General features: G+C 38.8%; 1 protein-coding gene across 3 annotated transcripts in view; it reads right to left on the reverse strand.

Moving 5' to 3' along the window:
- Khdrbs3 (KH RNA binding domain containing, signal transduction associated 3) overlaps positions 1 to 21,825 on the reverse strand; it is a 175,207-nt gene that overhangs the window by 64,378 nt on the left and 89,004 nt on the right. For all 3 annotated transcript variants that reach the window (XR_010041191.1, XM_063231035.1, XM_063231036.1), the window contains exons 5-6: positions 10,261 to 10,400; positions 5,493 to 5,688 (exon numbers count right to left, since the gene is read on the reverse strand). Coding sequence is in view for 2 of the 3 variants with exons in the window: in XM_063231035.1 (XP_063087105.1) it covers positions 5,493 to 5,688; positions 10,261 to 10,400 (336 nt within the window). In the remaining variant the exon portion in view is untranslated. The remainder of the gene's footprint in view (positions 1 to 5,492; positions 5,689 to 10,260; positions 10,401 to 21,825) is intronic.

A 21,825-nucleotide genomic window follows, 5' to 3' on the forward strand; every position in this document is an offset into this window, starting at 1 on the left:
ATTAAATCCTGGCCACGCCCTCATCACCTGCGGTGACACCTGTGGTGTCAGTGGATACTGCTGAAGGTCAATGGCCTGAGGCTCACTAAGCACTGCTCCTCCTCTGCAGATGATGCCCCTCTCACTCTTTCTGAGCACCCCCCAGAGTGCTGCTGGGAAGTCTGCACACACAGTGTAACACCGGTGTCCACCATGCATCCTAGTTCCCTGTAGAGGCGCACAAATACACAGCTGCCTGTGCTCTCCCTCTGAGAAACATGAACCAGAGGTTTCAGACAGAAGTGTGCACAGGCACTATGGCCAGACACATTTGGCTCTGCTATTTAGAGCAGTATTTCAGATTCCAGCAGCCCTGTTGTCTTTTCAAGTAAAAACTGTATGCTTAAGACACAGTATGGGCATGGAAGCTCTCGAGCTGCCCAGCCTTCCCTGTGCTCCTGGCAAATGCCACCCCACCACCCAAGGCAGCTAAAGGACAGTCCCACATTCAGTTCCATAAACGTCCTATTGCTGGAAAGAAGCACAATAGACACTGCTCAAGGAGACAGTGTTTACACTCTGATAGACTTGCACGGCTCCACCTAGAGCACCCCAGCACACCGTTCACCACATGGTTCAAAGGTGCACAATGCCTCAGCTCCACTGCCAAACCTCTAAATGAGTACACAACACTTTAGCTGAACAGTAAATACATTTCAGGATTATAAAACTGAGTCCAGTACAATGAGATGGGGTAGAGACTACTGTGATTAAATTTTTGTTTTTGTTTATGAACCTTAAGGGATACAAGTATATACTTTTCTAAGAGCCAGGTTTTTTTAAACCATATTTCAAAACTTCTATTTTTGAATTAGAAAGATGCACAGCCATTCACTTTTAGCTTGATTCCATTATCATTAAAATGTAATTTGTTTATTCCATGGCTTTCTTTCAAGGGTATCCACTTTTTTTTGTCTTTTTCATTTTTATCAGTACCAGGGATTGAACTCACGACTGCCTGCTTGCAAGGCAGGCGCTTATGCCACTGAGCTAAATCCCCAGCCCCGGATATCCACTTTTTGAAAATAGTTCTTAACTATAAAATTCATCTTTAGGTTGACAGTGGAAGCCAAGTTTCAACAACAACGAAAATAATACTCAGTACAGTATGGAATTGTCAAGCTGGGGAGGTCAAGCACAGCGTGTGATCTGACCCTCTGACCTGCTGACCCACTGGCCAGAGCCCTGCCATTACTGTGTCCCAAAGATGAATAACCAAACTGAACCGAACCAAACCAAACCTGAGGGCCAGAAAAGTTAAATAATTTTTATAAGAACATAATAACCACCACATTGAAGAGGGGATCAGAAACTAAATATTTCCCCTTCACATAATAGTTTATTAAGTTACACTTTATTATCTCACTGCATGGGCCATTTATATTTGCTAAAACTGACTTAAGATATTAAATTTTATTGTACTAAGTACTGTATGTGAAAAAAATGCACAGAACACACTGCATGGCACAGGAATTAAGTCTGTATTCACAAAGGCCAAGTTATCCATCCTCTATACATTTACTTATATCCGCAAAATGTCAGGCCCAGTGAAAGGCGTTGGGCAAAAGAAGATAAAGACATACTCCTGCACCAAGAAGCAGCCTACTAAAGACAAAGTAAGCAAGCACAGAGGCACTGACAAGTACCCAGGAAACAGGAATCATACTGCTGACTTTAAACTCCAATTACAGGATGCCACTGTTTGGAACTAAGTTCCCACACTGTGCCTCAACAGACCAGGCAAAAAGTGAAAATGTAATCAGTTGTGCTCAAGTTCCATGCATCCAAAGTGAAACTATAACTGCTTATCTGACCTTCTGAAAAGGTGAGATCAAAGAGGTAGAGCCAAAGTTTCCCTAACAGGCCAGTTTCAACAGGCAGAATAATATAGTCACCTCTGCTTTAGTATACAGAAAGGGTACCTAGAGTAACCTGATGCTCACCAATGACTTCTCCATTTCTCTATCTCTTTGTCCCTACCTATGACCAATCTGCTTTTAGTGTTCTGTTTCTGTGTCTTCAGTTCTCTTGTGTCTATGAATCTTTGCTGGGAAGAGTGACACATATTTATAATCTCAGCTATTAAGGAGGTTTGCCAAATTCCAGGCCAGTACCTCAATGGGACCAAATCCCATTTTCCTAAAACAGATTTTAGGAAAAGGGATCTGTATAGCTCAGTGGTACAAAAATGGCCTCATCTGTGCAAGGCTCTGGGTTCAACCCTAATATTACCAAAACAAAACAAAAAATATTTCTTCTGCTCAGTTCACTGAACATTTATTTTGTGAAATAAAATGTTGCCAATTCTAGAATAAAAAGTATGGATAATTAAAATCTTTAAATTGTTAGAAATTTCATCCCTTGACATTAGTGATGTGTCTTTAGGACTGGAGAGGTTTCACAAAAGAAGAATAAACACAGTGGTAAAAAAGGCTGAGACGGACAAAGCAAGGAAGGTATTGAAAAATCACGATCTGTGTTTCTGGGGCTGAAGCTGGTAGGGATGAATGTACAGACACTGGGGAAGGGCAGGAGCAGTGAGGCGGGGCAGTGACTCGGGGACAGCTAGGGAGACTCAGTTACCTGGAAGAGTCTCACAGTTACCTAGAGGAGATTAAGATTTTTCTAGAATTCTAACATAGTTTCTTCTTTATGGGTGAGGGGTAATGGCATATCTAAAATCGGACTGTGAAAGTTCAAGGAACCTCTTCGGAACACACCATTCAGGGTAACATGAATCCGAGTTCCCAGGCCATGTCCCTTTGTGCTCAGCTCAGAATAAACTACTACTTACTCCTGTTTATCTGACTTCTGAGATGTCCTAGAAAATTAGGACACATGGGGAAGGAAGAGATTGTGGGAATTCCAAGTTACAGCAAAGTCAGAAACCGTGGGCAAGTGGGGGACCCACCACTTCTCTAGCAGAGAGCAATCTTGTGGGGTTCGCTCATACCCTGTGAGACCTTTGCTAAAACCCTATGCCTCTGTCATTAGCTGTAGAAAAGTGTTCAGTGGGGCGGAAGAGAGATCCACACATTTGGTACAAAGGTGAAGTACTGAGACACAGTAGAAGAGAATACAGAAAACAGCAGTTTTCCTTGAAGCAATTATCAATTTGTAAGTATGCAGGCTTGTAAGTAAGTTTGTTAAAATCAAAGAAAAAACGTGATTAAAGCAACAGTGAAAGAGCCTTTCAAACATGCAGTCAGGCGGCCATTAGGAAATCAGGCTAAGGCTGGACTACAGTTGCAGCCTGGAGCGTGAGCTCTGGTCACCTCTGCCCCCTGATCTCAGGCATCTGACCTAAGTAAGTAAGTCTGCAATTACATTCTGCCGGGAGCTCAAGATGCACAGCCAGCAGTCACAGGGCTCTGGTTTTATGGACCTCCCTCTCGGTCCACATGCTCTTTCCCTGGCCTTGTTCTGCATCTCAGTCCCTGCACCTCCTCAGCAAGGGACCTCTCACTACTCTTGCCTTCTGCTGGACCCTGACTTAGAGCTACCCCAAACAGAAATTCCTAAGATGCCCAGGAAATCCTTTGCTTCTATACTCTCTGGGTTTGTTAATTCTTTTCAAGATAGTAACATGATTACAGATTTAGAGGGACATACATTTACTCTGATTGCATGCTTTTTGCTTTGTTTTGCATGTTGACCCTAAAGCAACTTATCAAAAAATTATTTCACTTTAGAAATTCATTTGTAAGATAAGCTCAGACAGGAAGCATTAAACTTGTCTTTCTGTATAATTATACCAACATTTTGAGCTGCTAAAATGTTCTCAGTAAATATATTTGGGATTACACTAATTAATTTTTCAGTTATTTAATTATTTGGATATACCTTATAAATCAATGTCATTTTGGGAAACGGGTATTTCTTGGTCTCACAAAAGAGATGAGTTACTGTAATTATGTCTAATTTTCACACATTCATTATTTATGTGCTTTTGAAAAATGCTAATCGCGTTGAATTGCCTTGAGTTATTCTTAAAAGACAAGTACTCCATAAAGGAGGATTTGGTCTTAACAATAGCTTCCCTATTCTACTCAAGTGCCTGCCTGGTATGCCCTAGCTACTCTAGGAATGACAACCTAGTCAAAGACATTTGTCTGTCAACATGTGCTTCTCAATGACAAAACCTCAGGAAGTCTTTTGTGACAGTGACTCTGATGAATGGTTGGCTCAGATGACATTATAAATGATCGGGGATGTTTAAATAACCTTGAGAAAAACCAACTCAATTTCAACAGGTGCAGTTCCTGTGACCGGTCATGTTTTCTTATCTGGGCTAATAAAGCAGAATCTTTAAATAGGTCTAACTAATTACTAAAAATAAGTAGAACATATAGCATTAATTGTAATTTTCTTGGATCTAAACCTGTGTGAGAATATTTTTTTTTTCATTTTAGCACACACAATATGAAGAACATAAAGTACCTCAAGCACTGAGAGATGTATTTTCTCAAAAAAGTAGCAGTTGTGACAAGATCTAAAAAAAATAAGAGGACCATTCCTGTCTTACTATTCTTATTATTTTATATTGGAAATAAATCAATGTAAAAATAAAGAGTAAACTGAGTTGTCAAAAATACAATCAAGCACATCCAAAAAAATTCCATTTTATCACAGTGTCATCTTTGTCTGTCTTATCAGGGACATCTTTGTCTGTCTTGTGGTGTTGTGGATGGAACCCTGACCTCTAGCAGGCCAGGCAAAAGCAACACTTAGTCTCAAGGTCAGCTTTAAAATTTACATTTTTTAATTCCTCAGAAATATAGGCAGCCTGAACTTTTACTGAAAGTGCAATTTCCATTTTTGCATACAAAAGGAGTGATGTTTGTTTTTAATTCTAACCCTATCCCTTCCTTCTTAACAGTTCTTTACTTCTGCTTACCTCCTTAAGATAGTATAAAACACAATTATTGAACTGCAAAGGACACAAAGGTTATCTAATCAAGTCAATGGCAACTCATCCATCATTTAAAAACTAGAGAGCTTTAGGTTTTTTCACTGAAAATTTATAGTTAGCCCAGCTCAAAAGGAAACACTGAGGAACGCAGCCACCTTCTGACATGGAGGTGATGGTTTCTAAGTAACTGGATTACCCAGAAGTGAATAGGAATGCTATCCGGAGCTTCTGTAAGCGCTTAGCAGCATGTCTCCCAGACCCTTGTCCTGCACTTCCCCACCAAAGTCTCCCCTACAACTCATTTCAGCGACTCGCTGAAAGGTACCATTTCTGTGGGTCCTACCATTTTTAAGTATCTTGCTGAAAGTGGTCCTGCCATTCTCAGACTAAGTACTTAGCATTCAGTAACTGCTTGTGAAATAAAGGTAGAATACTCAAGAACTCAAGTCAGACTCAGTGAGTGCTTGGCTGTGACATCTAGTGCCACCTCTGGACTGAGACATTCTGACCAATACAGCCGTCACATGGTATCATCACTTACATATTCTCCATAGGTCTCCTGTGTGGGGGGTGGTGGTGGAGGTCTGTACCCCGTAGGAGGGACTCCTCTTGCTCTTGGAGTGAGAAGGCCTCTTCCCCGAGTCACTGGCCCTCTGGTGGAAAGGACTCCCCTGGTTGTTGGTGTCCCTCGTGGAACCCCAACTCCGACTGGCCGGGCTGTCACTGTTCCTCTCCCCCTGAAAGTACAAAGCTCATGTCATCAGTATCTATCATACTTTCTATCATCCTGTATCTTTTGTTCATACAAATCAATATTTCATATTTTTTACAGAGAAGAAATACAGAACTATATATGAAGTTAGGACCAAAGCAAGTAAGAAACAGATCTGCCAAACTGAAATTTAATCAGCTGCTTCAGCACAATATTGTAACACATACACACACACACACACACACACACAAGCTGAGACTCCATCTCTGGCTTGTAGGCAAAATAGGAAGCTATGACATATAGGGAAACTACAGGTCCTGAAAATGTCTTGGCAGGATCAAACCTGACATCATTTCAATTCCGTGAAGTGGGCCTATCCCTGCTTACCTACGAACAAGGAAATTGAGAATTATAGCAACTTGAAAATTGCCTGAAAACACACGGCTGGCAAACACACAGGCCAAAACAGAGCTAACAGTTACACTAGACAAAAGCACACAGATCTAAGTCTATTAAAGAGACACATGGCAGGAATCATCCTTGGGTGTCTGAAGTGTTTAATGCAGACCATACAGGAACAGTCAAACGTGGTGTAAGAAAAACATAAAATAAAAGGCACACTGCCTAGACTGGTCTCAATTCTCTCTCTGTGATTCTCCCCTAATTCTTTCTCTGTGGGGTCCCTTGACCAAGTGAGGAGTGAGAGAGGCACTGTCCCACTCAGGCTGCAGGCAGAGAGACTTCCTGAACTCCTCAGTTAAAGCATAGTCTTAGTTTTCTCAATTTGGAACTAAAGTGAAAAGGATTTATTAAAAATTTATATTTTCACGATAGGTCTTCACTATACATTATAGGTATCCACTGTCCACCATCCCTGCTTTGCAAAGGTATCAGAAGTGGGGTGCATGGTGCACACAAATACCTCAGCAATAACTTGTCCTACTATGAAATTCCAAAGCAGAGCCATTTGTGTGAACATTCTCACAAAGCTAATTCCCTGGAAAATTCAGTAATATAAAAATAAGAGCTGCCATTTAAAAAAAAATATTCTAAACTGTAAGCATTTGACCAGCAGGAGTCTGCAGAATGTGCTACTGTGTCATATCATCTACCAAGTGGTATCGGTATGCCAAAGGCCATGTGGACAGGGCCTTCACGGATTTACATGACATACAGAGTATCCAATGGAAAAGTAAACAAGTAAAGTAAGTTTAGTTTCATAAACACTACTAAGCAGCCCAAGGCAGGGTGTGAAGAGCCAGCTTCCGGATCTGAGGACAGCTACTTTAAGGAGACAATCAGCAAAGGCTTCCCTGAGAAGCCGTCTGTGTGGGCTAAGAATAGAGTAAGGCGTAAAGAGGAAGAAGACACAGAAAGGGACAGAGAGTGCTGGTCACCTGCACGCAAACCAGCAAATTTGGATTTTCTTACAGCTGCAAAAGTAGCTACAGAAGGATCCAAAGAAACAAGATAGAATCAAATTTAATTCTAAATGGTCATTATGATTATGAATGAAAAGTGGAAGAACAGGCTAGATAACATGAAAATGAATGGCAGGGGCAATTAAAGAAATAGATTTGAGGCTTATTTTAGAGGTAAAATCAAAGTGACTTATTAAGTCACTGGCTATGGTAACGAGGAACGCCAGTGAAACTCTTACTACATTACATGGTGACCAGTGTATGAATATCCACTGGATCACCTTCACGGCTTTAGTACTAACAAGTTCCAGATTTCAATGAGGAAGCAATCCTCCTCTTCCACCTCCTCCTCCTCCCCCATTCTTCTTCCTCCTCCTCCTCTCCTCTTGCTCCACCTCTTCTTTTTGTATTTTTCTTTGTATTATTACTGTTTTAAAACATTTAGACACTAAATTCTGTTTCTACTTTTTCCCAGCTATGGCCTTTAGGAAATTCAATGCATTTTTGTATTGTAATTTCAACATCAACTTATTTTCATTACCTTATTTGAATGGATAGGCTATGTTGATCTTACAAGTTACCACACATGATTTTGAGGGGAAAAAAAAAAAAAAAAAACAGTAACTAAATGTCTTTTCCTCATAGCTTGTATCAAAATGTTATCATGTGCCATTATAAAAGTATAATGAAAGTATTAGAATAAAAGTTCCTTGGAAACACTAGTAGGGGAAAGGAGGAAAAAACTTTAAGATGAAAAACACAAAGCAGGGATCAAACACAGAGGGAACACTGGGTTGTGGAACCTGACCCCCCTGGATCCGCCAGGATCCCAGGCAGGCAGCTTACCTCTCTGACCACGGTTTCCTCAGCTGTAATCCAGGCAATCACAACACACAGCTCACCTCAAAGAACTGCTAGCAAGTTTAAGCCAGATAATACCTTTTAAGTACTTTAAAATGCGCTGAGGCAACGCAGGTGCTGTGCACATGCTAAGAGATTTTGAGGTTACGTTGTGAAATAAGATTTAAACCAGTGAGTGGAGCAGAGAGCAAAAGGAGAACCAGCCACAGAGAGAAGAAACAACAGGAACAAAGGCCCACAAGGGCGCAAGTACAAACCGTATAAAGCGAATTTTCCCGCTCAGACTTGGTCAAATACACAGGAAATATGATGGCCATATAATGAAGAAAGACTGAGCTGAAGAGAGATTTTAGAAAAAGTACAGAAGAGTTTTGAATGCCTCTTTTAGGAATATGAACTTTATATTGCAGAAAGAAGAAATGTAAGATTTTACGATGCAGGAAACCACAATCAAATAGAGAAAGGAAAGAAGGATATACCTAGCAGAGCACAGTGGTACACATCTGTAATCCCCAGTACTCGGGAGGCTGAGGCAGGATGTGAGTTTAAGCCCAGGCTAAACAGTGAGATTTTTCTCAAAAAACAAACAAAAAATGTGAGGAAGAAGAGGGACAAGGGGAAGGAGGAAGGAGAGGGAAGGGCACTAGCAGAGCAGGAAGGGCGACAGCAAGGAAGAGGAGAGCGAGAAGGGGAAGGGAAAGGAGGAGAGATATGAGAGCACTGGGTGGCAAGGGGAGCGGCTTGTGTCCCCTGTGCCCACTGGTTGGCTCCTAGTGTAAGTGTGCCCACTGGTTGGCTCCTAGTGTAAGAACTATGTGTGACTCCAAGTAAACACGTGAGGACTGAAGGACACCTTTAATTTCAGCGCTAGACCAGCGATTTCCTCCATAACAAACAAAACCAGAGCCCAAAATGAGAACTTAAAAAATAACCTTATCAAAGAACATTAACCATCAAGACCATGAAAGAAGTTTAAAGGATGAGATACTCTTACGCTGTAATCAAAGGGAATCAGTCTGTGTGGGCAGGAGGTGCTTCCCCAGGTGTTCCAAAGTAACACCCTTCCTCATATCTTCATAACACTGCCACCTCAGCTTAAAAACTAACAGCTACATTAGGAAATCTCTTCAGGGAAACTGGCAGCTGTGACATGAAGGGCACACTGCCCCCAGACAATGGCAGGACTGTGCTCTACCTCAAAGCTCAACCCCTGGGAGGTTCCTTCTGTGTATTTGCAGGAAGGATTAGGCTAGAGGAACTTAACCTACTCTAAGTGAAAGAGTACACTAGGTTAGCTTATATTACAGGTATGTGTACATAAAATAAAAATTAGAACATGTAGTTTTGTATACTAAACTTACAGGAGTAAGGTTATACATAGCATTAAAAAGCTTATATACACAATACTAGATAAATGTACCTACTGACTACACACAGTCCTGAGTCTCTCAGTAACAAGGATACATTCTGAGAAATTAGTCCTTAGGAGATTTGTTGTACTAAAGGGCTACCATGGCTATGCATCATTAGGGTACACTCACCTACTTACCTACCTGTCTGTCAATTTATGTCACTAAAAAGAAAAGAATGCTGCCATGGAAGTGTCAACCCTGAAAACTGTTTTTAGCCACCTGCCCGTATTTTCTGTGCCTTTAGGGGGTGAAGATCTAAAGACACAAGTCTGATGGGAGTTTCTATGGCAAGAAACTGGGCACAGTAGATTCCTTGGCTGGGACGCCCACATCACTAAAAGCACTTTGCCTATGAACACACACTACATTCTCGGTACATGTACAAACATAAAATGGTCATGCAGGGATAAAATGAGTTTGAAAAACCCCCAAAATATTTGAAAATATACTATTAAATGCGTGGTGCATTTTCGGAAAATATATAAGGTCCTGTCATATAAAGAGAAAACTAATACAATAAATGAGGTAGGCCAAATAATACCAAGGCATGCCCTACTCTGCTCCCCTAATTCAGGTAACCTCTGTAGGTCCCTGGAGTTAGGACACCATAATGAGGCATAGCTTCATACTATTTGGCCTCATTTCAAAGTATTTAGGCAGTAACGTTAGAGCGAAGGGTAATTTGTCTAAAGTTATCAGCTAGTAACTGTACAAGTGATATACATATAAGCCTAGGAATATCTCCCTCCAAGAGAAATGTCTTCAATGTGACTTCACAATATCAGAATATAGGCTTTATACAGCTGTAGCAATACAGCTGTTTCTAGTTAATAATATGAGAAACATGAAAAATACTTCTATGGTAAATTAACCTTAAAAATAAGGTCAATTAGTAACACTTACCTGGTTATTGCTGGGGTTGGCACACCTCTTGTACGCAAAGTGGGTTTCCCTCGAACTACCGGAACATCTGTAGTTTCTGATCCACCATTCAAATATGTTAATTCCTGGAGCTGTGCTTGCCTGATCTCATCATTATAGTCCTACACAGAAAAGAGAAGATGGTATATTTGTCTCATAATTAAAAATACAAAAGTATTCACAATAAAAAAGCAAACAACTTTTTAAAAAAGTTTAGGAAAACGAGTTTATAAAATAAAATGAGTTCATTAAAATGAAAATATATTAATAAACATTTATAAAAACGGGAGAAAAGAAAACCACATTTTCCCCCAGCTAAAATTTTCTTTAGTCAGCCATCACTCCTTTTGTTTCTAGATGAAACTTTTATAGCAAAATGTAAAAATATCATATAGGCATTGTTACCTATAACTCAATTTTACTAGCAGTCACTGAGCATCTATCATGAGACCAAGAAAAGCAAAAAAGAATCAGCTCTGGTCCTTGGAATCAAGGAACTCAATGTAGCCAGAAGGACACAGACACAATATGATGCTTTATTGAAATTAAAAAAGAAAAAAAAAAAAGCCATGCACATGTTCTTTTCAGTCATTCCTGCTTGGATACTGCATAAGCTGTAAATGCACATTTTAAAATCTAACACACAATCCTACTCCACAAAACATACACTTCTCCTTTTACCTCACAGTAATAACTAAATATTCAACTCAGAAACTAAGTCACCCTTGATTTCTCCCTCGTCCTTACCATCTTCAACTCTATTGAGTAGTCAATAAAGACAGAATATATACAAAAGCAAAGTTCAAGTCCAAATAATCAAAAAAGGAAGGTCACGCAGTGCAGCTATCAGTAGAGAAAGGAGGTTCTCTACAAGGAATGCCATCTAAGGACGCATGAGAACCAGTTATCAGAAGAAGGCAAAGAAAGAAAAACATTTTACAAGTTAGGCAATATTCAACTCATGAAATCAAAAGAAGTGCTACATGGCAGAAAGATAATGGCAACCAGCAAGGATTTCAGATATGGATGGACCAAAAGTGAAAGGGAAAGCTGACACCAAGTCAACGGATGCCTTCAGTTACTCCAAAGACAGCTTTGAATGTTTGGAAGGCAGGATGCTGAGAAGTCAGTGAGGATTTTACTCCACACATACACCGTGTTCTGGGAAGACTGTTCTTCTACTAATGAATATAGAAAACATAAGATTCAACAGAGATTAGTCAGACACTAAGCCCTTCAAAGACCCACGCTTTTCAAATGGGAACAGAGTATTTCTAAGGACAGGATACAGGTTAAGTAATTTAACCAGTCTCAATAATTTCAAAGGGTTGAAATTAAAGTATATTACCTGATAACACAGAATGAACTAGAAAGAAATTCAGAAATATATACAAATAAGTGAACATAATTAAAACAACCATTAGAACAAAACAGAAATAACAAGGAAAATTACAAAATACTGTCAAATGAGTGACAATTAAAAAAAAAAAAAGAACACACTCAATTGGAAAGAGAACATCTAATGGAAAAATCAGAGGGAAATTTAAAGCTTTAAAGATTTATATTTAAGATAAAAAATTTCAAATCAATAAACTAACTTATTCTCTTTAAAAATGGGAAGTAAATACTAAAATAAAAAAACAAAAATTACAGCAAGAATAAATGAAATAGTAAACCAAAAATAGAGTAAAATCAAAATTTGGTTTGCATAAAAGAGTAACAAAATTGATAAACTTAGCTAGCTAAACTAAGCAAAAAGAAGACTTGGATTATTAAAATCGGAAGTTAGATTGGAGCATCACCTGGCCTCTGAAGAAACAAACAAAAAAATGATTGCAAGGAGATACAGTAAAAAAAGTATGCCAATCAGGTAGATAATATAGAGGGCGTGTCTGAGTTGTTGCTAATGAAGTGACTGCTGGAGGTTGAGTGATAGTTGCCAAAAATGCAAAGGCAAGACTAGCTGTTGGCACATTCAACTCTAACCCACTCTGAAGAGGACAGAAACCTTGGAGATTGACCTAGGACTCACAAAAACCTGACAAATTTAACAGGCAGGAACATTTCCTCACGCATTTCCAGAGGCCAGTATTGGCCTAACAGGAGCATATCATAGGATTAGGAAAAAACCAAAAAAACCCTACACATATATCAATACAAATGTTAGGTGGCAAGGAGAAATTATTCCAGGATTGAAAAGTTGATTTAACATAGAAAATCAACTAATGCACTGGGTGTGGAGGCGCACACCCTGAATCCCAGCACTTGTGAGGCTGACCCAGGACAGTGGCCACAAATCTGGCCAGCCTGGCTTACACAGTGAGTTCAAGGTTAGCCTGGACCACATGGTGAGATCCTCTCTCAAAAAAACAAAAACAACAATGGAAAACAAAACCAAGTGAAACAAATAATCAATATAATAGGATAAGAATGAAACAAAGAAAAAAGCCACACAATTATTTCATTAGGCAGAAAATAAATTTTTCATGGAAGAATTCAACCAAACCCATAGATTTAGCACTGAGAAGACTCAAAGTATCATCTTAAAGACAAACATGAGGCAAGGTTATATCCTCTTTCCATTTCTATTTAGCATCGCACTTGAGGTTTTAGCTAGGACAACTATATAACAAAAAGAAATAAACAGCATCCAAATTAAAAAGAAAGAACTAAAACAGTCTCTACCAAACAAATATGGCATAAACTAGTATACAAAATGTTACAGAATCTACAGAAAAAAATAAGAACTAATGACTGTTAGCTAATGAGTGTTATCTAAAATAAAATAACAAGCTACAAGCAAAAAAATACAAGATTTGTACACTAAAACTGAAATTTTTGGAATGAAACACAAGACATATCTGGATATGGTGGTGCATGCCTGTAATCTCGGCTATTTGGAGACTGAGGGAAGAGGGTGCTGAGTTTGAGCTCAGGTTGGACAACAAAGGGAAACTGTCACAAAAAGTGGGATGGGAGTAGGGGAAGGATATTTACAAATTAGACCACAAAGTTGTGGCATGAAAATGAGAAAGATGAATTCGTTATAGTATAAAATCAAAGAAAGTCAATGTTACGGTCATTTTCCATCAAACAACCAAATCCTAATTCTGTGAGATTAACAAACCACCACTAACTTCAGTAGCACTCTCTGTAAAGGCTTTAGCTGCAGTCCATTTCAGCATGATAAAGACTAGGTGAGAACCAGTCACAGACACAGCAAGGGCAAGGAGTACCTTCCACCCCTGTGTGAGAGAAAACACCTCATTCTGAAGGCAGAAAGTGAGAATTTCAGGATAGAGAAAACATGAACATACTGCAGTGTGATCAGAAGGTTCAAAGGATAGTGTACTGAATAATTTAGAATTAAAAATCTGAAAAAAATTAGTAAATATATAACAAAATACCTTAATTTTTAAAAGCAGAATGCAGAAAGTGGCTTCAAACTTAGAAGATACAATAGAATAATAAATAATATGAACACCAATGAAAAGGAAGTTGAAATCCCAACTTGCAAGATGGGAGGAAGTAAAAGCAAATGATGAATAGAAGTCATTACAATTAGCAGGAAAAGCTTATTATCTGGGATCTACGTACTATAAACACAGACTGTTTCCCTGGCTTCCTTGAAATATTCTGACCTCCAGAGTCATCTGAAATTTTCTATCACCATTGAACCTCTCCAAAACAAGCACTTTAATGTTCCAAATCACTTTATTAAAAATGTGTGAAGATCAATAAGGGATTTGTAAAGCACATTCTAAATAAAATGTGCCAGGTAAATATTAAATATTTGCCCTGCTGAAAATTTTCAGGAAGTGTAGCAATCAATCATACCTACTTAAAAAGGTTATTACATGAAAAAAAAAAAAAAAAAAAAAAAAAAAAGACAAGGAGGCTCTACTTGAAAACACCATAAAATTTTCTTTAAATAACAGTATTGCTTTAATTAAGATTAAGTCATTATTATGGTGTCATGAAAACTATAATTAAAGACCATTAAAAATATTATCTTTGTAAAACTACATTAAAATAGACAGTAACAGAGAAATACAGGATTTGAGTCAATGACATCTGAGGTTATGTCTGAGTTTAACCAAATGAATGTCAGTTGTGTCATTTATGATAATTTTAAAAAATGTATGTGACTTTCTTCTAACATTGCATGGACATTCGATATAATGACTGTAGTTACATTTTTATTTCCTTGGAAAGAAAAAAGGGAAGAGGATGGTGCATTTCAAGGGAGGCAGGGAAGGGCAAGGGTCTATAAAAAAGCCCAAGATGTTACCTGCACTAACTCACCATGAAGAGTGTACACATTGTGTGCTACATATATGTACTAACAAAAACTGTAAATCTAAAAAAAAGAAATGATGCTTTTAAATTGGTAGAGAATACAAATCAGACAATAATGACTTACAGAGTTATCATTTTAACTATCCATTGAAAAATAAAACTATTAAACCCAACTTCATCCATTGTGAAGTTAAGAATGATGGCCGGAATTCTAACAAAATATTGGTATGCAAGATTTTCTACCCAAAGAACATAGAATTAATTTAAACATATGTTAACCAGGAGAACGGGAAAAGAACTTTAAATGAAATCATCAAATGGAACTTATTGAAATTCAGTGGATTCTCTGCCAGGAATTACTCTTCAGATACATTTGCTAAAATATGTTAATATTTATGTTCCAGGTTAATCCTGGGATCACTGCTTACATTATAATCTGTAAGAAGTAACCTTAATGTTTGCATTTGAGGACTGGCTAGATAAATTCTGGACCTTAAGTATATTATGCAGGTATTAAAAAGAACCAAGTAAAACTTTTCATATTTTCATAAGGACAGGGGTACAAAAACACACAAACTAAAACAGTAATAATGAGGCACTTTTGGGTAAGTGAGGGGCCCAGCCAAACTTCCCTATAGAGAACAACACAATTTGACAAAATGTCCAAAGGAACCATTTCTGTAGTACTGATAATGACTGAAGGTACAGAATAAACTGAAAATGCAATGAATTTACCCATGAAAAAAAAGTCTAAACAGAAGCTAAGGAAGGTAAGAGACTACTTGGGTACAGCAATGTACACCTGAAATTGTAGCTACTCAAAGAGACTGATGCAGGAAGATCAGGAGTTCAAGGCCAGTGTGGGAAACTTAGCAAGTTATCCATCTCAAAATTAAAAAGAAAGAAAGGAAAGGAAAGAAGAAAGGGAAAAGGAAAGGAAAAGAGGAGTCCTTGGCATTCTTGTCTGGGGATGTAAACCACCACTCTTTTCTAGTCCAGTTGTTATGTTAGTTTCCCCAAGAAACAGGAAAGCCACAAAAATCCAAAGCTTTGCTATAGGAGGGAACTCAGTTAATTTGGAATAAAGAGTTAGAAATTCCATGACCAGGAACGCAGTCAAACAATACTCATTTTGTAGCAAAGAAATAAGGAAGACATGGAAATGAGCGAGCTTGATAGTGCCATCTTGAAGAGGCAGACCACAGAAATGAACAGGCAGGAAAGACCCCTGCCAGCCTCTCCACAGTCCTGCCAAGCAGCCTGTCTGTGTGTATGCAAAAGAAGGACCAGGAGTCCCAGCAAGAAAACAGCCAGCAAGGCAGAGAGAAAGAGAGAGAACTCGAGATCCCCTAGCCCATGCGCACAGTTTCATGGGGCGCAGGAATGTGAATGCACCTCCCTCCAGCCCTTGGCTGACCACTGTACAGTGTAAAGAACTCTCTAAACAACAGGCTGAAATAAAGTAAAAAGGAAAACCAAGAGGAGAGACATGATTACCTCCAAAGCATGAGGGCACAGACTCCACAGGCTGACTCCAGCTAAATTATTAAAGAAACGGAAGACAAACAGCAACAACAACCTTCTGGGAAGTAAGTCAGGATTCTGATTTGCTGCAATACATTATCTCACACACAGAATTTTCAACAACAAAACAAGAAACATGGAAATGTGACCCATTCTCAGGGAGCAAAAACCACAGGCAACAGTAAGTATCTTAGAGAGGGCCCAGATATTGAATTAATAATAAAAGCGGTGGGAAAAAGATTCATGAACTGCAGGAACAGTTCACTAGATGAGCTCAACAGCAGATTAGAGGTGACAGAAGAGTTAATGAACAAAGTTAGGTCAATTAAAATGTCCAGTCCGAGGAACACCGAGAAAAAAGGACGAATGAGTCCAGACTCATGTGACACCAGAAGTGAACCAAGAGACCTGCAGTGGGTTTCCAGGGCAGAGGAGGTGGAGAGAAAGACAGAAAAACTTAAACACTGCCTGAAAATTTCCACCATTAAAAACAAAGAAACACACAATACTCCATACCTCCATACAGCTTAGCCAACAAATAGATAAACAAACACATCCTAATCTCCTAATCAAATTACTGAAAGCCCAAGACAGAAAAAGTCTGGATAGCAACAGGAGTACAGGAAGAGATCTTGCAGAAGCACAGCAAAATGATTAAAGACTCTCTTTCATCTCAAGCAACAGGCCAGAAGGCAGCAGGGTGCATCCAAAGTTGTTTCTTTGTCAGCTAAGAATTACATAGCCTGCTCCAGAATGTAGGTGAAATAAAGTTATTCCTAGAAAAACAAACCAAATATTTTGTTAACAGATCTAAATTCCAAGGAAGACCAAAGAAAAATCTTCCCCAAAAATACAACCCCAGACTTAGAAGTATATGGTTCATACCCACTGAATAAACACCAGAAGCAGAAATGTATAGGTTAAAGTAAGACTATACCATAATAATATTCTATCGTGAGCCAATATCATGCATGATTACTCAGATACAAAAACCGTTAATAGACCATATCTAGCAACAGATAAAGAAGATTACATATCATGATCAAGTAAAAGCAAACTTGGTTTCACCTATTTGTAATGCACTATTATTAGTAGAAAAAAAAATAAAAAAGGACCATATAATCATCTCAACCAGCATTTAGCAAAATTCAAGACTCCTGTTTACCCCACTTATTCACAGTAAAACCTCTCAACAACTAGGAATAGGAAAATGTCTTCACCATGAAAAATGGTGGCAAAAAATCTGACTGCTAACAGTAAAAGACTAAATGGTTTCTTCGTACTTTCAGCAGCAACACTGCAATAATGATTCTGATGTAGTGTAAGGTGGGAGTGAAGGGGAGGAGATGGGAGGGGAAGGAAGGGAGAGAAGGGAAAACAGGAAGCAAAGGAAGGGAAGAGGTGCAATGGAATGATTAATGATATTTACTCTAGAAAGGAAGAAGTAAAACTGCCTTTACTAACAGATAACAGGATTCTATATGTCATGGAATCCTACTAATTCCACTCATTAGAATTCTACTTAAATCATCTTTATGCTTCTACTAAAAATCAATCCACTACCACTAATAAATACCATACATAGTGTCATGGGGTATAAGACCAACATATAAAAATCATTTGCATTATTATACTTTAGTAGCCAATTGAAAATTAAACTGAAAAGCAATTACATTCATAAAAACATTAACAAGAACTACTTAGAAATAAATTTTATGCAATAAATACCAAGCTAATGTCCTAAAAACCACAAAACACTGCTAAGAGATACTAAAAAAAAAAAAAAAAATTAAGTATTTCACATTTATGGATTAGAAGGCTCAAAGGTAAAAGTTATTCACAAATGGATCTATAGATTTAACAAAATATCTACTAAAATCCTAGCAAATGAACTCCTAGTTATTTGGTATGAATAAACTGATCCTAAAAAACATAACAGAGATGCAAAAAAGCAAGAACAGCAAAAACAATTTTGATAAAAGAACAAAGTTGTTGAACTTGCACAACCTCAATTTCAAAATTTATTAGGAGAATTAATTAATTATGAGTATGGTGCTGGCCTAAGGACAAACATAAAAATCAAAGGAACAGAACTGCGAATTCAGAAGTAGACTCCACTTTGATATTAGTTACCTTTCGTAACAGCATTAAGGCCATTCAATGGGTAAAGGACGTCTTTACCTTGTAGTGCTAGGACAGCTGGCCTTCCATATAGAAAAAAGCTGACATCCTCACATCATGCCATACATAAAAACACTGCCTCTGACATCAACCCAAGAAGACATTTTTGTTGTCAATGTAATCAGCTTTTATAATGGCTGTCAGCAAATAAGGGGATGCTTATTATTCTAAAAAACAAACAAACAAACAAAAAACAACTAACTTCCAAGAGAGTCTAGTGTTAAGTAAAGGACAATTAGGAAGGCCGAAGCAGGAGAATGGCAAGTTCAAATCCACTCTGAAGAAGTCAGCAAGAATATCACTCAAAAACAAAACAAAACAAAACACCAGTGAGGGTGTGGCTTAGTGGTAGAGCACTTGCCTAGCATACTCAAGGCCCTGGGTTCAATCCCCAGTACTACCAAAAGGGGAAAAAAAAAAATCACAAAACAATATAATAAAACTCTCAGAACAAAACAGAAAATGTTTGTATTTTGCACACAGGAAAAGACTTTCCTTCTCGAAACCAGAGCAGTGTTTGGGAATGAGAAGTAACTCCACGGTAGAGGCCTGTAAAGGTTATGAGATGGAAGGCATTACTGCATCCATCTTTAGGAAACACGACCTGTCCCACCTGGTTAGGTCATGGTCTCACCAAAGTTTATAATTCTATAGTCATTTACAATTCATATCTGTCTTGTCTATCAGATTGCAAAACTTCATGATGACAGGGACCATTCTGTATTACCATGTGTGTGCATGTTACATGGTAAGCACTGGTTTTAAACTAAATGAATGCCTAAGCTGTCCTATTTGCTTGTAGTAACTCAGCCAAATATTAACCATTTTCAGTGCTCATGTTGGTAAATAATGCAATTCTATGTCATAACCTACTGAAATGAAGTGTGACTTAAAATATTCGTTCCATAGAAATATAATAGCTGTTTTCCTAACAAATGACATGATCACAGCTCAATGCTATACAGTGTTATTACACCAGCCCAGCCTGGGATCCCTGAGGACACAGTCTTCCCAGACAGCTGTGTGGCAGCTGTGTCAACTTCTCCAGAATAAACTGTCCATGAGCCAAAGTGTTGAATGCCTTTTTAAACAAATCATGAACACATGTAAATCACAAAAATTTTTATCACTAGCATACAAATCACACAAAAGGCTTCTAACTTTTAAATCAAAGGCGAAGATAGATTACTTTTAAATAATCATTCTTAGCAATGTCAAGGTATCCAAGGATTAAAACAGAGTAGCAGTCATTACCAGAACATATAACACTGGCAGAAACTAACCACATTACCTGCCCACTGCTCCAGCTAATAGCCAAAGCATAGTCATAATGTAGTGTCAATACATTTATGCTGGACTGAAGTGGCAGTGGACATTGCTCTCTTTCCCCCTAATCTATGCATTTCTTGAGGGTGGGGCTGGCCTTCTTCATAACTACATATCTGACACCAAGCAGAAGGTGTAACATATGGAAGATTCTCATATGGAGAACCATGAGTGTGTGAAGTGTTTTCAGGAATCTGAAAACCTGGAGTCTGAAATCCCCAATTAAATTAATGACTTTGCTTTTCAAATTTTCTAGTCATCTGCAATTAGCAGCATTATTTATCTCTCTCAAACTTCACTGCCTAATATGTAAAGCACAAGAACACCACAGGTCTACTTGACATGACAGCATAAAGCCTTTGGATAGATAAAAAGCAATGCAAATCACAATTACTGGCAAGAAATTTCAGAAATTAAAATAAAGAAATGATCATAAAGTACAAGTAAACTATCAATAAAAATTATATGAATCAGGAACCAGAATTCAATACAGCTGAGCAGAGGAGAAGCCATGTTGGTGTTACTCAGAGAAAAACTACTACAACAGGGACATACCCCTGATGCCAAAATCAATCTGACATAAGAGACTCGTAGATCAAATAAAACATAGACATAGGACTTCATAAACTGGCAAAGCAGACCACAGGGCTGTTGGTGGGACTGCTGCCTGCATGCAGAGTAGTCACCACCCTTCTGGGAAATCCCCCCAAAAACTGATGGACTGAAAAAGTGTGGCAAATACAAGCCATCCAGGGTAGATCTGGGAGATAAAGCTCTTCACCTTTTTTTTTTTTTTTTTTTTTTTTTTTTTTTTTTGCCTTGCTTCCAACACAGGACACTGAAGCCTGGCAGCAAATTTCGCCAGCACTCACAAAACTGACCAGGAAGCTGCTCCTTCCCCAGTGAGCCTCCAGGATTTTTTTTTTTTTTTCTTTTAACTATGTCTGTTTTGTGCCATGCATCATAGCAGTCAACTGGTATCTCTAGGAACAACGAAGTTAGGAACCGCAGTGGAGGCAGTGAAGGTAGTGAGTAGAACACACAATGTCTCCTGCTGCCTGCAGATCAGAGTGGGACTCCGATCTAAGCGGCCTCAGGCCCCTGTAGGGCAACAAGTGGAAAGTAAAGCACTCCCCTGTCACAAGAACTGAGCAAGAAGCGAGACCAAGCAGCTCTGGGCTGTCTCCACAGAGGCAGGAATGACTGAGTCCACTAGCACTAGCCCCACCTACCCTGTGACCAGCAGCCTGGAAAGGACAGAAACCAAGACGGGTGGGGAGAGTAGGATGGTAGAACAGAGGAGGCTGTGCAAGGACCAGGATGGGGAGACTGTACATGGGAACAAGAGCATCCTCAGGCTGCCTGTCTGGGGTTGTCAGAACAACTGGGAGAGCAACACAGACAAAAAAAACAGAGTAAGGCATGGGCAGGTCCACAAGGGGACATCCAGAAAGTTGCTGGCTAAAGATGGGTCCCAGCCCTCATATCTGGGGGCCAAGATCAGCCCTGAATCCAGCATCAACTCTACTGCAGACTTGCCGGGATTATCCTGCACAGCTCTGGGCTCGCAGCTGCACACTACATCAGAACTGTGGACACCAGAAATTTATTTATTTTTGCTTTATTTGTTTTGCTTTGTTTTCCTTTTCCTGCCCTTTTTGGGGGGGGGGTTGCTTAGATTTTATTATTTGTTTTGTTTTGAAGTTAAATTTTCTCTTTTTCAATAGCTGTCTTGATTTTTTACGACATTTTTAATATGAGTGAACTTAGTTTCTAGTCTTCACCTTTTTTTTGCCTTGCTTCCAACACAGGACACTGAAGCCTGGTGCAAATTTCGCCAGCACTTGCAGGAGAACTGACCAGAAAGCTGCTCCTTCCTGATCTTCTAGCCTTTCTGGTATGCTTCGATATTCTTCGGTCTTCTTCATTCATTCTCGCCTGTCCTCTTCTCCAGTTCCCAAAAGCTTGGGTGATCATCCTTTGTGCTCCAGTCTTGCTTCTACTATATTTCTCTTCATTGACCTCCCTGTTTTGTTCCCTAATCCTATCCCTCTTAAATTCCCAGCTTCTAACACAGGGCAAAATCACTCCAATCAGGGGAAACTCACAGCATCCAACTTCCTGGTTTATGTTGGGTTTTGTTATATAACTGTAGATCTTGTTCCTATTGTTAAAGGTACCAAATTAGTAGTCATCACAGTTTGTCAGTCTGTGGGC

Source organism: Cavia porcellus, unplaced genomic scaffold (assembly GCF_034190915.1).
Source record: "Cavia porcellus strain 051 isolate PalLab524CR breed Dunkin Hartley unplaced genomic scaffold, mCavPor4.1 scaffold_19, whole genome shotgun sequence".
NCBI lineage: Eukaryota > Metazoa > Chordata > Mammalia > Rodentia > Caviidae > Cavia > Cavia porcellus.